The sequence below is a fragment of the Lupinus angustifolius genome, chromosome LG03 (genome assembly GCF_001865875.1).
Source record: "Lupinus angustifolius cultivar Tanjil chromosome LG03, LupAngTanjil_v1.0, whole genome shotgun sequence".
NCBI classification, from domain to species: domain Eukaryota; kingdom Viridiplantae; phylum Streptophyta; class Magnoliopsida; order Fabales; family Fabaceae; genus Lupinus; species Lupinus angustifolius.
In genome coordinates this window covers 29,862,448-29,878,238 of record NC_032011.1, presented here as the reverse complement: position 1 = coordinate 29,878,238, position 15,791 = coordinate 29,862,448, and the positions used below count along the sequence as shown (strand labels likewise).

Here is a 15,791-nt window from a genome sequence, read left to right as displayed (position 1 = left end):
TATATATAATATGGATACTACAAATTTACATAAAATATATGTGAATATGGATTATGTCGTGTTTAGGACCTAATTAGGAAGATAATTTGGGCAATTCTATGAAGTTTTTCTATGTTAAAATTTTGAATGTTATTCTTAAACTTTTGATCTATTTTATTTGTTTGTTTACTACTTCTGTTGGTGTGTATTTTGCGTCACACATGTAGGTCGTAAAATTGGTTCTATTTTTTTCCCAACAACATAAATCATTACCATAAGGTTTAAGTTAAAAATTGATCTACTATAAGGTTTAGGCAAATATTTTTAGCCCGAATAACATTTGGGTTTTTTGATCGGGCTTGAAATGGCCTGAACCCAAACCAGACCTAATCGAACTTGATCACGTAGCCTAAGTTGATACCTCTACTTAAAAGTTTAAACAAATGGATAAAATACAAGTTAGTAACTTTGTTTGATTTTATAAGATTTTTATTAAAAGTCACCAACTTATAAATTATGATTTCATAAGTTAATGGCAATAACTTATAGCTTATAAACATGAGTTTTTAAGTCATTTATACCTATTAGGGCAACGACTAAACCAACCAAATTATGAGCCCATCCACTGATTTTTAGTATGTAGAAGTTTTCAAGAAATAATGGACATGACATTTTGTTTATAATTAAATAAGATAATGATGATTTAATCGCTTTATTAATGGGTTTAAGGCCATATTGTGTACCACTTTGAACCAACGCTCCAAACTATTGCAAATACATGACCATCATATTCAGGTTTACATTTGGGTTGGAATTCAGTCCATAAGAATCAATGATCGTGTATTTGCGATAACTAGGTTTTCTTATTTTTACTCTTTGAGTTTATTTGTTGTTTAAGGGTTGACGATGTTTGTGATTTCATATATTTATATAATTTCTTTTGTCGATAAAAATAAAACAGAACAATTTATATAACTAACATTCTTATCTTATGGGATCACAAGTTTAAATTTTATTTTTTTAGGAACTATTTTGACTAATATTTTTCAAGGATTGAAATAAGCATTTACTCTAAAATGGACAAAATAAGTTTGTAATCTAAAATTGGACAATATTAGAACATAATTAGGTATCCTGAAAAAATAGTGAGATGAGAGAGGTTAAAATATGTTGTGCAAATTCATATCAACTAGAAAATGTAAAACATAATAAAAGAAAATAAAATGACAAATATTCTCATACCTCAATCACAACATGAAAATATCACATTCCTATTTAAATCCCACAAACACTTTAACACAAGAATTTGAAGTCATTTACAAATATTTCTAATAACAACAAACCCTAATTCAATACTAGTTCCTATATTATTATCTTCCTTTCTTCAAAAGAGCCATTTTCTCTTCTTCTATAAGTGTACTATAATCTACATACAAATCCTAAATATTATTTTTCTTTCGAAGTCATTTTACAAAACAACCAAGAGGGAAACAAAGCTCATCATTGCACCAAAACCAATATGAATACGTGAGGATCTACTAGGAGTTTGTGCATTAGCAACATCATCATCACCTAGGCCAAGTGCCTCAGCTACTGGTGAGCTTGCTATTGGGGTTGGGGCCTCTGCTTCTAGGGCACCAGCTTCCTTCGGAGAGTCAGAGATGCCTTCTTCAGCCAAAGGCGAAGGAGCTCTCGCCTTCCTGGAGGAAGCTGGAGCCTTTGTAGACTGCGAAGATACTGTAGCTTTTGTAGCAACTGTTGGTGTCTTTGCAGTGTGCACTTTATCAGCCCCAAGGAAAATGATTAGTTTAGAAACTTTTAGAATAGAGATGTTGTAGGGCTAGTTAGTAACCATCCTCTCGAGCTCAGTTTAGAAACTTTAGAATAGAGATGTTGTAGGGTTGGTTAGTAACCATCCTCTCGAGCTCAACATTGATCGGGGAGCCTTTAACAACTGAGCCAAATCCAACGGTGCCCTCACCAACGAGGGCAACCTTGATAAACCCTTGTTGGTTAACAGCAAGACCTGAAGATTGATATATGGTGGTCAACTAATCACCACTACCTATAGCTTCGTTGAGCTTCTTCTCATCAAAGTAGTCGAGGACAATGTGGGTGCTAATGATGGCCTTGATGGCCGATTGTGACTTGCTAGAGATGGAAGAGGCGACACCGTTGTCAACGGCGAGGATGGTGATGGTGTTGCGACTATTGATTTGGTCAACAAGGTTGGTTTGTGTGAGGTAATTTTTGAATGTTGAAAATTCTGGGTATTTGTTTAGAAGTTTTTTAATGTAAAAGGCATGAATGGCACAAGAGAATGCATGCAAAAGAGCCAAGCAGAGAAGAGAAGAACTTTTGAAACTCATATTTTCACAATTTTTTTTGTTTTATTTTTTTCTTCTCTTCTCTACATCTTATTTTTTTATTTTTTACCTTTTGGATTTAATGGTTGAATCATGCTAGAAGAAAATGGGATGAATGAGGGGTTTATAAATTACTTGCTATGTGGAATTGAATTTGTGTTCAAAAAACAAATTTTTAAATTGGTAGCTTTTGAAGGAAATTATGATGGTTATGCATGGTTTACATAATGAAACAAAAGGAAGATAGTGGTTATTTGATGAATGTGTGGCATCTCTATATTAAGAGTTTTGTTATACTTATGTTTCTAGTGGTGTAATTGGTGTTCTAATCTAATCCAAAATGATGCGACTAAGAGCATTTGGTGGATCATATATAACCTAAATATATATAACCTAAATATGTATAACCTAAATATGTAGGGCTATGTATAGACAATCCTATAATGTTCTATTATAGATGACAATAGGTACCTAGACCCTTGGATACTCGCAAAGGGTTGGGTATGAGTCTATGTTTTTGGACCCACGAGTAATTGAGATCTGAGATTTTAAGACCCACTGTTGGATGGGTCTAAGTCCGGGTAATGAGGTACGCAGACCTATAGGTACCTGAACCTACTATTCTTTTCTATATATATTGTTAATCCATAATGTTATATTATTAATTTATAGATGTGATTATTATGTTGTTAAAGATTGTTAAGCAATGATGTTATATTGTCAAGTAGTGATGTTATGTTGTTAATTTATATATATAATCCAATATTTTGTTGATTGAACAATTCTTACTAAATCAATTTTACATCATAATATTGAAATAATAAATTTAAAATGTGTTTAAAACTTTAATATTTTTTATAATTTTTTTCTTGTTGATTACCTAAATAACATATAAGATTGTAGAAAGCAAATACACAATTACATGAATTACTCACAATTATTTGTAATGTTTTTTGAATTTGTGGGTACCCGCAGATCTGTTGGGTATCGAAGGACTCGTGGGTAGCAGACCCGATGGGTATCAACACGGGTCTGGGACGTCATAGTGAATGATGTTAATTGTTAGCAGATCCACAAAAGCACATATGCGCTGACTGACTTTGTTGTATGGTGTTAAATGAGCATTGACTTTGATGCAAGTTGTAACACGAGCATTGGTAGAGATGCAGTGGTGTGACATGGGCATTGGCTTGGATGCAAGGATGTGACACATACATTAGTTAGCATTGACGCAAGGTGTGTGCTGTGGGTATACTCTTTATGGTGAAGTATGATAGTTCTTTTGAACTAGCATTGTCAGAGTAAACAATGGTGGTAGCGGTTGAGGCTTTTCAAGGAAGATCCAAGGTTCAGTTTGGCTGAGTATTAAAGAGGATGATTGTTGGTGAACTTTTGTGTAGAAGTTCCAATATATCGAAAGACTTCATAGAAATAGGTGGCTAGGCGGTATGCTCTATTTGATGGCAGTATGAGAAGTTGCTCTACAATTTTGGAGAGCTAGACTCTTGGTAACATCATCAAGGATACTCAGAAAGTCTATGCTGTAGGGGAGAAGTTAAAGTGAATTAGACATTGAACAAGGTGGAGTCATATATTGCTAAGGTAAAGATTCTTGTGTAGATTTCTTAAGGAGCGAGATATTCGTCTATTTCAATCAAGGTGGAGATTGTTGGGGATACTTGAAATATTTATTATGTTAGTCCCACATTGTCTAGTATTGGAATAGAGTAGAGTAACCAATATTATATATTGGACTCAAGTCCCTTGTTATAACGTGCATCAGATATAAGCACCTCATGGGCAGGTGGGCCCATGAGTGTTCTAGGATTTGTAATCCTTATTCTTTAATAATATCTTGGTAGTCGCTCAGTGCTCCCAGGGATGTATGCACAATTGCCGAACCCCGTTAACAAATTATCTTCTTTCTTCTCTTCTATTTATTCTATGCACATTATTTGATTGCTTGTGGCCAACGCTGCGCAACGACCGCTTCTGCTACACCAACATCCTACTTTATGAGATTTAAGCTACAACCAGAAAGCCAACCCTTGCTTGAATCATGAATACAATTCTTTGTAGCCCCTTTGAGCTGAAGTATTTTTAAAAATCATGCACCCTAGCCAAAATGAAATACGTCAATTCTCATACCTATGAAGAAATATCATTAGTGCATATGGTTTTTAATTGTAATGCTGAGCAATGACTGAACATGTCCTTTATATATCTAGGTTGGAAAGTGAATCAAAGAATCTTCTTCTTCAAGTTTGTGTAAATGATGAGTATAATGAAATCAAATGAAAGTAAATAATGTATAAATCATGCCAAAAAGGCAAGACTCAAAAGAAAGGGTCATTTGAAGAAGAAGAATCAAATGGTTGATAGCATAAGCTATGGTTTAGTATCAAGAAATTTGGAAGTGAAATCCAAGTGAACAAGTGAAGAAAGTATGAGTATGCACTAATGTTCTACCTCCTTTTTGTATCCTAGAAAAACCAAATTTCCTTGAAGCCAGACCCCATTACAACCTTAAGTTAAGTCCTTGAGATCCATGGTTGAACATGTGTACATGACATAACTGAAATGAAAGGCAAAGTCAAATTGTATAAATCCAGTGAAGAATTGAGTGAAACACTTACCCTATGAGCATAAGAGAGTTCATTTGGTTGAATTGAGAAGTTATTCTTGCTATTCTATTTGAAATTGAAGTGCACATATGTCATATTATCACTTGGAACTCAGATCACTATGATCGATCGTGAAACATGTCTCTTTGAAAATTCTAGATGATTGCCATGATTAGATTGATTTATTTCAAAACCAGGTTCACTAATTTTGAATTGAACCCAAGTACTTTGCTTGAGGACAAACAAGATTCTAGGTTTGGGGCAGTTGTTAAGTGTCTTGTTGTAAAGAAAACCTATACAATTTTGGGCACTTATTGTTTAGTTATAATGAAATCCTTGTACAACTCTATACAATCTAGTGTAATTATTTCTTGCTTAGGAAACTTATATATGTTGTGTCATTTTCAAGCTAATGAGGTGGAAGAAGCTGAAAATTGAAGAAGATTTGTGAAAAATTTAGCATTGGTCTCTCGCCCAAGCTAGAGGACCTCGCTCAAGCTAGAAAAAATACCAAATTTTCTGTCATATACTCGCCCAATAAATTTCAAGGCATTTTCTTCATACTTTCTAGAGAGAGAAACACGAGAGAGAATGAGAGAAGTCGTGGGAACGACTTTAGATCTAGATTTTCTTGTATTTTACATCATTCTAGTGTTGTAATGTCTAGGACGAGTGACTAATTCTCTCGGTGTTGTGATTGAAATATAATCTTCTAACTCTTGTATTCTTGGATTCAATTCGAAAATATATTTTTGTTGTTTGATTTTGGAAAGTTTATTCTATGCTTAATGCTTGATTCTTCTTAATTTCTAGTTTGGATCTAAGTTTAACTAGGATGTTAAACTTGGAATCGAATCTGGATAATCTTTCTTGATTCATCATTGATCTAGGAATGGACAATGATGTATGAATTATTTTTACATTGAATTTAGTGCTAGATAATTGATTAAGTATACAAAGAAATGGTGTTTGATGAATTATCTAAGGATCTTGTAATCAAAGAAATGATACAAATGATTCAAAGAACATGTTGCATCAAGATCAATAACTTCGCAAGTTTTATAGAATTGAATATAAAGATTACAAAGAGGAGGAATGATTAAAGTCAACCCCAACCATTTTTATTTTGTTTTAGAAAACCATTTTAAATCAACCATTTTTTGATAATCTAAACCAATGAACAACACTATTTCCCAACTTTGTACATAATACTCAATTTACTATTTTATAAAATAGTATAGATCCAAATTGCTCTCTGAGGACGATATCCCAGTATTTACCGGTTTGTTACTTGAACGATACGATTCACTTGTCGTACTAAAAATATCAACAATTATCAACCACACCGCCCTAGGATAAAACATCCCATATCTCTACTATTAAATTCTTACTACACTGTAAGAACCAATCTCGAATACACCCACCACAATATGGCTACCACTGCCAATTCTCGAAATTCTCACAATATGACTAATAGTGCCAAATCTCAAAATTCCACAATATGGATTCTCGTGTCAATTTTTTTCCCACAATCTGACTACTAGTTTGAGTTCTCGAAATGCTCACAATATGGCTACTCGTGGCAATTATTTTCCCTTAGTACTGACTACTAGTGTTAGTTCTCGAAATTCCGCAATTTGACTGTCTGTGTTAATTCTTAGTACCACGGAAAGAAAGGAGGAGAGATTTGTCGGGAATGCATCGGCGAAAAATGTGAGGGAGAAAGAAAAAATGAATGAAAGTGTGTTCAACTTGGGGCAAGTAAATATGAAGAGATGAGACTTATATTTATAACATTGAGCTTTTTTTCAAGTTCCTCAATGTGGAATTTGACAGTTATTTTTTTAAAAACTCTTCTATGTGGGATTTATGAGTTATTTAGATTTTGCACCCAAATTTTTTTTAGATTTCACACCCAAAAGTTTTTTAGATTTTGCACCTAAATATTGATAGAATTTGTTATATTTTAAAATGATAATGAGATTTTGTATATTTTGAAGATACATTTTGTATATTTTAAAATGTTCTATTACATGATTAGGTTGGACTAAATTAGATCTTAACAAACATAGACATCACCCTCAACCATAACATTTCTTCCCTTTCCTTAAAAGAAACTAGGTACATTGATACATCTAGAAATTTTGAATGCATGTTTTATAAAATAATTGGTATTAGAATTGAAATTGAAATAGAGGAATGACAAATTTTACCTATACATATTATCCTTCCATCAAAACCATTACTCAAGCACTACATGGAAGCATTACATCCATCTAGTCCAAGTTGTTGTAGGTTACATTCCAAGCACTACCTTGCCAAGTTATTACATAAACTTTATTAGAATGAAATGAATTACTTTTATATTTTGTTTCTCTTCAATTTTAAAATGGTATCAGAGCTGTAAATCCCTAATTGACCTTTCTCTCTTCTTTATCCTTTCTTTCGTGTAGAATTATGGATATATTCTTTCCTTGTTCTCCATAACACTACCTTCTATCAGGCTTTTAACATTAATCCTTTTAATATGTGTTTCTTTCATTCCAACGATAATCTAGCACTTGTTCTTGCTCCCCTTTCTTAATGAGAAAAGTTTTCATTCTTAGCCTCGAGTTATGAAATTAGGTCTTCAGTCAAAGAAAAAATTGAAGTTCATTGACCAAAGTCGGCCACAACCCTCTTTAACTCATCTTCTATATGGACAACAAATTAGAGCAATATAATGGGCTTGTCATGGATACAACACTTTATGGAAGAAGCAATTTTGAAGTCTATCATATGGACCGTTGAAGCATTATGATGACTACACATAATAACTTCCTTACTTTACTTGATGACTACACATAATTTATGTGTTATTTTAATGAAATCCAATAATGAAACTAGACAACATATTGTTAATTTTATATCCTTTCTTGAAACTCAATTTGGTACAAAGTTGAAGTACCTAAGGAGTAATAATGGTGCTAGATTCTTGATATACGATTTCTTTTCTTCAAAGGGAATTATTCATCATAGAACATATGTGTGTCAACTCCTCACTGAAATAGTATTGTAGAAAGGAAAATTTAAAATATTCTTATCAAGCCCTATTTCTTTTCAACAAGTCAAGGGAGTTAACTCCATATTCACTTTTGACCTAAAATATGTAAAGAGTGTGGCATAAAAGATTCGATTTGGGTTTAGAAACTTATAATTTTATAATTAATATTTTGGCATTATATATTTTAACAATTATATTTGGTATTTATCTAATGAGTTATAAAATAAGTAATCAAAACTTGATAACTCATGACTTCTAGAAACTGGAACTGATATATACTTAATGAATAAATACACATGTTAGCACATTAGAAATAATGAGAACATTATACGTTAATATATCAAGAATAAGTATAGTCCTGAATAGACCAAATCATAAAATAGTTTACCTTCTCCTCATATAGAAAATGAAGGTACCTTGAGGATTTGACTTACGGAGATCATCATACCAAATTTATAAATGCATGCCACAAAAAAATCAAGAATATAAATTCAATTATACATTTATATTTTTATTTTAATTATGTGAGAATCGTGAAATTTAAGATTGTTAAAAATTTGGTAATTCTCCTATTAAAATATTTTAACAAACAACATCAACATTAGATAAATAAATTCAATCAAAGATAATGAATTTCTAGTTTATAATTAATGAGTGTACTTTTGGTACTATTAAATGTATTTTCTCACCTTATAACTAATAAATTAATCCATTTCAGGGTATATTATAAGGAAACTAAATGTATTATCCTAACAAATATTGTTCATGAGAATTGAATCATTGACTTTTTGATTTTTCTATAGATCTAACTAACATTATTAATAATTTATTGAGTGATTTTGTTTGTACTAACCAATGATATTATTGGTAAAGAATTATGTTATTTTTTTATTTCCCACATGTATCTTCGCACTAGAAACAATGATGTTCGAGTCGGGAACATCTATAGATACGTAAAAGGCTTCCAACGAATATTTTTTTCATCGACAAAACTCGACCCGAGTTATTTGTTTGATTAAAAATAAGATACCCATATAAGGTCATCTTGAAAATCAAATACAAAGTGGTGAAAAAATAAGCTCCTTAACAATGGTGGCTGCAATGGTTTCTCTCCCTAAACTCATTCACACTCTTTCTTCTTCTTATTCTTCAACAACATCAAAAACCATTACTAGATCCATTAGCAACAACATCATAACTCTCTCAAAGAAGGAGAAGCAACAATTAGGGTTAGTTAAGGAGAAGAGAAGAACTCGTTCTGATAAAGAATTCGATAAGGATTCAATAATTCAACGCTATGGATCTTCTTCTCATATACCTGTTATGCTCACTGAAGTTCTTGATGTTTTCTCAACTTCTTCATCTTTGAACTCTTTCGTTGATTGTACTCTTGGTGCTGCTGGTCATTCCTCTGCTGTTAGTATATTTATCTTGTGTTTTTTATTAATTAATTAATTAGGAAATAGTTCGTAAGAGTTTTTTATACTGTAGTTGCGGTAGTTGCGGTAATTGATACCTAGATTAAAGTAATAAGGATGAATGGTCGATGCTGTATTGACAATTTAGTTGGCGCTTTGGGAAGCGTGTGATGTTATGAAAAGAAGGATACAAAGGGGAAGTTCAATTCACGGGGTTAGCCGACTCCACCTAGTGAGTTTATGGCTCGGTTGTTGTTGTTGTTATTGTTGTGCACGGGGCTACGTAGACCCGTCCAGGTAGGAGCTTTGTGCATTGGGCTGCCCTTTATGTTTTACCATGTGTGGGCATTTCGCCATTGTTGTAAAAGCGGCTCTTAATGTAATTAAGTCGTGTGATGTTATGAAAAAAAACATAAAAAGGGGTAGTTCAATGCATGGGGTTAGTAGCTCCCATCGAGTGTGATTAAGACTTGGCTGTTGTTATTGTAGTACATGTGGTTGCGTACATCTATCCTCCCAGACCCCTCTAACTGGGAGACCTGTGCATTGGGTTGGCCTTTATGGTTTACTATGTGTGGGCATTTCGCATTGCTATAAGAGCGGTGCTCAATGTAATCAAGTCAAACTTCTGGACGATAGTGTAATTTTTCTTAACCTTTTGGTCCATATAGTTACAAACGTTTTGAGATGAATCCTTCTTTGGTACTTCCATTTGACACAAAATAGCAACATGCCACATGGTTGAGTAGTCTCAACAAATTCTAATGGTGTCATAGGTGAGAATAAAACATAACTTAATTGAAAATCTGTATCACTACAAAGACTCATTTAAGAAGAAAAAAAGTGTAGAAACCAGATTAAAAACCAGTTTATACTGTAAGCAACAAAAACTTATAAATTAAACTTATCATCTTTATGTACCCAAAACTTATTATCTTTGTGTTATTTCTATGATGTTATTAATTTGGATGAAAAATAAAACAGGTGATTAGTGGTCATCCAGAATTGAAGTATTTTATTGGGATGGATGTGGATCCTGTGGCACATAAGATGGCTCAAGCTCGAATCAATTCTGTTTTGCCTAGTGGTGACTCTAGTGTCAAAGTATTTACAATGTTAAAGAATTTTAGACATATAAAGTCTGCGCTTATAGAAACTGGTGAGGAAAAGTTAGTGGCTAACGGCGTTGATGGCATCTTAATGGACTTGGGAATGTCATCTATGCAGGTTTGTTTTTCCAAATTTTATCTGTAGAATTCTAATTCCGCATACATACATGTATTTTCTTTTTTAATGATAGCGTTATCCACTTTTTATAGTTATTATATTGCTTCACCAATTTGCTAGCTGTATTGTTTTATTTGGTATCCTATCTTACCGAACCAAAATTTGTGGTTGAGTATTTTGAAACTTTTTTGTTTGCTTTTGATTACTTTTTTTCTTCTGTTTCTTTAGGTGGATAATCCTCAGAGAGGGTTCAGTGTGCTTGGTGATGGACCGCTTGATATGCGTATGGATCCTCAGGTATAGTTTCAGATACATCGAGTTCAATGCAAAATTTGTGCACTTCAGGGAAACAATATATAGCCATAAAATGTTTTTTGGAGATTAAATTGCAATGATGTTGAGTGCTAACCTAGTTGTGTGAGTGACGTGTGGGGACGACACTGGATAAATGGTGTTTAGTGATTTCGTTTGTATTCTCTTAGCTTAACAATATATACTGTAAGTACAATGCAGTGAAGAAGGTTGGGATCTTGTGGTTAATTTTTTTTGAAAATCAGTTTAACTGATGCCTAATTGCTCAAAAGGCAGAGAAAAAACTGATCCCATGTTGCTAAATGAGCTTTGTTTATGGTAATTACGCAATAGGTACTATCTTTGTCAAATGTCAAACAACTAGATGGAGTAATTAGTGTTTTTATATATTTTCATAGTTTCGTCGGGCAAGAGGGTTCTCAAGAATGGATGCCTCAGTAATATTAGTGTTAGAATTGATTGCACATTTATATTGAGGAGTTTTAGGCATAAGCTATTCTTTCAGATCTCTGTTAGGACATGTGTCCTGCACTATTAGGGAGGCCTCTAGAAGGGTGTAGACATGTTGGTTCTGTGGAATATTTGGAAATAATTAAGATGGTGTAACCAAATACATGTTGTCTCGGGAAAAAAAAAGCAGAAATGGAGTACATATTTCCATTTCTTAGATACCTTTTTCTTGATATATGATCTGGCTTATGCTTCTATTAGTCCTATCTGAGACGCTTCTCCAAATTATAAATTTCTTTGACGGTTTTCGTCAATATTTCTTGTTAATTTAATGTTCTCTTTTCCTTTTTCACCGCACTAAAATACTGTCGTAAGTGTTTGGTTAACGAAGTTTCATGTGGAATGGTATTCTGTTGCCTACTTGCTGCAGAGTCATTCATAATTTTTGTTTCCTATTAACTGATGGACAGGCCTATGGCAGGCAAGTCTTAAAGCAGAAGACATATTAAATTCTTGGCCAGATTCTGAAGTGGGGCGTATCCTTAGGGATTATGGGGAAGAAAGTAATTGGCGTACTCTGCAAAAGAAGATTGCCCAAGCCCGATTAACCGGTGGATTCCATTCAACCGGTGACTTGCTTGATCTTATTCGTCGTGTTACTCCTGCAGCGAGAGGTACATTCCTCTCCGATTCTCTTTTTCAGTTTAACTAGAAGTATCATACATGTCGACAAGTATCAAATAGCTGGTAGGTGTGTTCTGTGAACACGTTAAAACAGTTAAATCATAAAAATAATGTTTTTGTGTAAATCAAATATCAGAAACAATCTTTTCGCTTACGAGGTAGCCTTGTGCATTGGGTCACCCCTATTATTATTGTTAGTGTTGTTGTTGGTCGAGAGGGAGAACCACAAAAAGTAGATTGCAAAGTCATACATGGAGAGAACTTGACAACCCAACATAGAGTATTGGTTATGGATGTAAGGGTTAAGGGTAGATTGGAGAGAAAATGTCAAGATAGAGTGCTAAGAATCAAGTGATGGAAATTGAAGAGAAAGGAACAAATGAGCTTTCAACAGAGGGTTTTGTGAGGCACAAAGAAGTGCTAATGATATATGGGATGAGATGGCCAAAGGAATTATGAAGATAGCAAATGACACACTAGGTGTATCTAGAGGCTTTAAACCAAAGGCTAAAGTATTATTGTGGTGGGATAAAAGAGACCAAGACAAAGGTAAGGTGAAAAGGTTATGATATGAAGCATGGCCATTGTGTGAAAATACTGAAGGTTGTAAAAAATTCAAGGCATCTAAGAAATGCACCAATAACGCAGTGAGCAGAACGAGAGATCGAACGTATGATGGGTTATACTTAGTGGAAAGCTTGATTCTTGTTCTAAATAAGAGCTACACTAATCCATGTCATTAATTGATATTATTTACTCTACCCCTCTTTTTTAAGGTGATTACTCTAACCTGTAATTTTCACTACAATGCCATTTCTGATCTTAAGATTTTCCAGTCCATTAGAAGAGAATCTGTAATATGAGTTTGCAGCCCCTCTGTAAATTTCTCAAGAAAAAGGTGTATACTATACTTAGAGTCCGTTTGATAAACAACATAATAAAACACTTATTCAATAAGAAAAGAACTTATTTTCATAATCTTATAGATACGCGAAGTTCGTAAGTTATTTTCATAAGCTTGTGAAAAGAAAGATTGTTCCTCAATTCATACGCTGATAAGTCCAAATAAGCTAACCCATAAGCTTTTCTATTCATAAACAAATTTCAATTACATTGTAACAGGTGGAAGACAAGGTTGGATAAAGACAGCAACACGAGTTTTTCAAGCTCTGAGAATCGCTGTTAATGATGAACTTAAGACTCTTGAGGATTCCCTCTATTCTTGTTTTGATTCCCTTTCACCTGGTGGTAGACTTGCCGTCATATCTTTCCATAGTCTCGAGGACAGAATTGTGAAGCAAACATTTCTTGATATAGTTAAAGGCGGTGAAGAAAATGTGGCTCAGGGAGAAGGTTGCAATAATGATTTGATTAAGGCTATTGATGAAATCAAAGAAAAAGAAGCATGGATAAGAAATGTAATACATGGTTCAAATGGAGCAATTCTTACAAAAAGACCAATCACACCATCAGGAGATGAAGAGAAGTTGAACCGCAGAAGTCGAAGTGCAAAGCTCAGGGTGATTCAGAAGATTTGACAGATAAAGCATGAAATTTTGTTGGTTCGGGTGATTGTTAGCCGCACCCAAATCTGGATAAAAGATGAAGATTGTGTTAGGTAACTGATAATTAACGTAGAACTTTGTTGAATCTTTATAATTCGGTGAAGTCCTTAGAAGTTTGTATTTATTCATAAACTTGTCTGTATTTGCAAGAGTTTAACTTTTCATCATAAGTAATGCTAATTTCACTAGTCATAACTTTTTTCATAGAAGAAGCTAAAAGCACTTAAAATACTTGTACATACTTCTCCTAACCTTATGAGAAGAGAAACAGAAGGTTCTTATTTGAAAAGCAATTTTTCTAGTTTGTTTCAAGGACTATTTGAAAAGCACTTTAACATTAATATTAATATAATTTATAGTCAGAGACAAAGAATTTTCGAAACACAGTGATTTTCGAAACACTTCAATGTAATGCACCATCCTTGGTAATGCTCCTTCTTCTTTGGTCTCCTTTTCATTAGGGTCGTATCAACTTGTCGAAAAGGGCTTCCTTTATTCTCGACCTGGTTAGTGACCCCTTAGTCTTGAAGCTCTTGTTCTAGCTTATCCTTCTTTGGTCTGGATATTGATAGTTGTATTCAAAACTATACTAATTTAAAGTTAAATAGGTACTTACCAATTTTCAATGAGTTGGGTCTAGGACTTCGTATTTATCTTCTTAACTTATATAGCATTTAGATAGGTACTTACAAATTATCTATCAACACAAAAGTCCCCACCTCTCAATATTGAGATTCAAACTCATGTCTAGGGTTGTAGTAGTCTAGATTGTTTTTCGTTTTTTTTGTGTAATTCAAAAATCAAACTAAATAGAAGGACATGGTTTAGCTCGGTTAATGTTGAATTTTTGTGTAGGAACCGAATCAAACTAATTATTAATGGTTTGGATCTGTTTAGTTCCACGATTTGCATGTTTTAAAAAAATACCGCAATATGTCAAATTATATTCTTTAAGAGATCAATTATGTATTGCAATTGTTTTTTAGCTAAGAAACAAACACTCTCACTCCTAAATTTAAAATACAATTCATATGGATAATTGCATAATACTAATCAAAACAAGTCATATCAAGAAATTTGACAAAAGACTAGTATAATGAAAACAATTCAACATTATCCAAATTGAAATAATAAAAATAACTTAACATTAACCGAATTGAAATAATGAAAATAACTAAATATTAATTAAACTAGAATAATGATAATAATCAATATGACATTTGGTTTAGTCCTTAACCTTATATGAAATAATGATTTTTAAATATGTGGTTCGATATGAATCCATCCTGAATATATGGAATCTCAAACCAATCTTAAATGATTTATTAAAAAAGAATTGGATCAAACTGTGAAATCTGATCGAACCATAAAACGAAAACAAATTACATTTTTTAGTTCGACTTCATTAATTTCGTGGTTTAAACTGTAATAACTTATATTGATACTTATGTCTTTGAGTTGTGTTAATCTTTATCAATGGAGTTCACCTTTATTCATAAATTTTATATTATTATATCATTTTATTTTATTTTATTTTGCCTATTTTCAAGGATATGGACAAGATGCGTAAATGTCTAGTCATTTACTTACTTTTTTCCAACTTACCTTTTATTGAATATACTTTCCAATCTACTTTAGAACAAATTACCTTTTTCTATTGTAATTTAATAATTAATTATTAATTACTATAACATTAAATTAAAATTCATTTAATTATTATTTATAAAATTTACTATTGCCTTAAAAGAATAAGAGCGGTTGAGCGAATAATACAAGGAAGAGAATCCCACCATTGAAAATGTATTTTTATTATGAGAAATAAAAATACTTAATATTAATTATTATATCTTATTTGGAAAAGTATACTAATATTCCTTAAAATTTTGGTTATTTTCAAATTGTCATTACAAACTTTTAAATTATCTCAATTACCCTTAAACTATTATAATTATGTCAATAAATCCTTCAATCTAATATTTATTATGTTACGAACGATATTAACCTTCCAACTTTTATCTTGAGTGTTGTAGTTTTGGAAAGAGATAAAAAAAACTAATAAAATACAAAGGACAATGATTCTTCTATATTGGTGGAAATTTTTTTTACCTACATCTTTCTCTATT

The 15,791-nt window shown here is 32.6% G+C and overlaps 1 protein-coding gene across 1 annotated transcript; it reads left to right on the top strand.

The window, feature by feature from the left end:
- Window positions 1,056-13,852, top strand: LOC109342496 (ribosomal RNA small subunit methyltransferase H). The gene is made up of 10 exons (XM_019580472.1): window positions 1,056-1,068; window positions 1,537-1,751; window positions 1,879-2,012; window positions 2,135-2,222; window positions 3,321-3,375; window positions 9,052-9,428; window positions 10,415-10,657; window positions 10,886-10,954; window positions 11,901-12,093; window positions 13,226-13,852. The coding sequence occupies exons 1-10, from the start codon at window positions 1,056-1,058 to the stop codon at window positions 13,639-13,641; spliced, it is 1,803 nt and encodes a 600-aa protein (XP_019436017.1). The 3' UTR covers window positions 13,642-13,852.

Bases quoted from the DNA above. Each gene is read 5' to 3' on its own strand.
- LOC109342496 (XM_019580472.1), top strand. The intron at 1,752-1,878 runs GTGTGCACTTTA...GAGATGTTGTAG, and splicing joins CAACTGTTGGTGTCTTTGCA to GGTTGGTTAGTAACCATCCT. The intron at 3,376-9,051 runs GTCTGGGACGTC...TACCCATATAAG, and splicing joins CCCGATGGGTATCAACACGG to GTCATCTTGAAAATCAAATA.